At 52.1% G+C, this 2,088-nt stretch overlaps 1 protein-coding gene across 1 annotated transcript in view; it reads right to left on the reverse strand.

Annotated features, from left to right (window-relative positions):
• Positions 1-1,749, reverse strand: part of lemd3 (LEM domain containing 3) — a 19,102-nt gene extending 17,353 nt beyond the window's left edge. The window contains exon 1 of the mRNA XM_014014574.1: positions 319-1,749. Coding sequence (XP_013870028.1) covers positions 319-1,594 — 1,276 coding nt within the window. The 5' untranslated portion in view covers positions 1,595-1,749. The remainder of the gene's footprint in view (positions 1-318) is intronic.
• Between the last annotated feature and the right edge of the window lie 339 nt (positions 1,750-2,088).

Here is a 2,088-nt window from a genome sequence, read left to right on the forward strand (position 1 = left end):
TAGTTTACGCTAATTTCCACCTGTAGTCCCTGAACAACAAAAAACAATCTAAAATCAAGACAAAGAACAACAATCCATAAAATTTATAGACACAATTACTGCTTAAAGTCATAAAGACCATAGCAATCAATTCTAATCACAATCTCTACACACTATCTGTTCATCAATGACTAATACAAGGATTATTTTGACTTAAAACTCAGTTTCAGCAGCCAGATTTTACAGAAAATCTTTCTAATTTCCTCAGCAGCTCTGCTCAAACTGAAACAGTGATTTTATATCTGTTTGTTTTCTGTGTGTTTGCTGCTGGACACTCACCCACAGCATCCACCCCGGAGGACCCGGAGCCCCTCATCCGGATGTACATGAGGCCCAGCAGCAGGAAGAAGAGGCAGGCGGCCGTCAGCAGGAACATGGACAGGTAGTGGGCGCTGAAGCTGCCGGGGGACGGCTGCTCCTCTCTCCTGAACTGCAGCAGCAGCTCATCCTCGGACACTGACAGCTTCTTCTTCGCCGCGAAGTGGTTGGGCGCCGGGCTGTGGTTTGAGTGGTTCCCCTTCACGTGGCTCTGGGACCGGCTGCTGCTGCTTAAGAAGCGCGGCCTGAGCCCGATGGTGAAGCGGTTATCCGGGATGTTCAGGGGCGCCTCGTCCTCGCCGTGAACGTGGTTGTTTTTGTTGGCCTGAACCGAGTGCTCCTCGCCGCCTCTCTTCCTGTGGCTCCGGGGACCTCCCGGCGGCTCCAAKCCCCCCCTAACGTCTTCCACCTCRTCTCGGCCTCCCACCATGTTCTTARTCCCAGGCGGATTACTGGTTRTCCCTCCGGCCTGGGAGCTCCTGTCGCCTACATGGGAGGAAAACGGCACGGTCGTGTGGCTCCGTCGAAGCTCCAAGCTGCRCCGCTCTCCGTCTCGGCCTCCGGGYGCCCGAATGTCCTCCTCTCCGTCCGAGTCCGAGTACTCTCCGGCTAGTTTGCTGCGTCCATTCACAGAGCGTGAAGCGTTCACGTCCTCTTCATCGTCTTCGTCATCCTCGTCTCTCGAACCGTGGAAAAGTCTGGATCTCTTCCCAACGTCCCAGCCCAGCGGGACAGCCCTCTGCCCCTCCGCTGCTGCCTGGGACGGACTCAGAGCGTCACACTGCCTCCTGATGCTCTCAGCAGCTCGCGGTGAAACCGGTCGGATTTTCGGTTGTTGTTGGCAATTTGCGCTGCGGTTCACCCTCCGGCTGTGATTCAGGCCTTTRCGTTTCAGCGGAGCCTCCGCGTCTGACTCGTCGGAACTGAAGCCGAGAACGGAAGACTTGGGGCCCGGTCTTCTGCCTGTGCTCAGCTGCGTGACGTCATGTCTAACTGGCCTAGATGCCGCCGCGCTYCGGCTGCTGCCAGCGGCGCTGCTAACGCTCCCCCCGCCGCGGCTTTTACCTGCTCTGGAGCCTCGCTGCTGCTGCTCSTCGCAGAGTTTCTTCAGTTTTTTCAGGTACACCGGCCGCGTGTTTTCGGTAACTGGACCCGGAGTGAAGCCAAACAGTTTCAGCTGTGAGAAAAGCTCTTCATCCGTTAACTGCGTGGACGCCATCTTGGGGAAAAATGTCATCAACAGAAGGTGGTGYTTCTTCTTCTACGGCTCCTCCTTCTTCTTCGTTGATTTTATTGCGGCTGACGACCAACGTAAAGTTGCATTACTGCCACCTAGACTAAAACTTGCTTTATTTTATTATTTTATTTTTATTCTTCTAACAGACAGGCAAAAATATTATCACTCACCTGTCAGCACCATAAATTAATTATTTTCAGAATGTGTACTGTATTAAAAAAGTTAATTAAAAAAATATCCCGATGCATCTCAGTAATCCCCCGGTAGTAGTGTCCCGGCACAAACAGAGCAATGTTGTATATGCTGTTAAGTGCCAGGAGGACTGCGACCAGTTATACATCGGGGAAACAAAGCAGCAACTGTTCAAAAGAATGTCCCAACACAGACGAGCTACATCTAATGGCCAGAACTGTGCATTTTTCACTTATTTACAGGCCAGCGGTCACTCTTTCAGAGATGAGGATGTTCTCATTCTTGATAGAGAGGAACGTTGA

The sequence above is a fragment of the Austrofundulus limnaeus genome, unplaced genomic scaffold, assembly GCF_001266775.1.
Source record: "Austrofundulus limnaeus strain Quisiro unplaced genomic scaffold, Austrofundulus_limnaeus-1.0 Scaffold116, whole genome shotgun sequence".
NCBI classification, from domain to species: domain Eukaryota; kingdom Metazoa; phylum Chordata; class Actinopteri; order Cyprinodontiformes; family Rivulidae; genus Austrofundulus; species Austrofundulus limnaeus.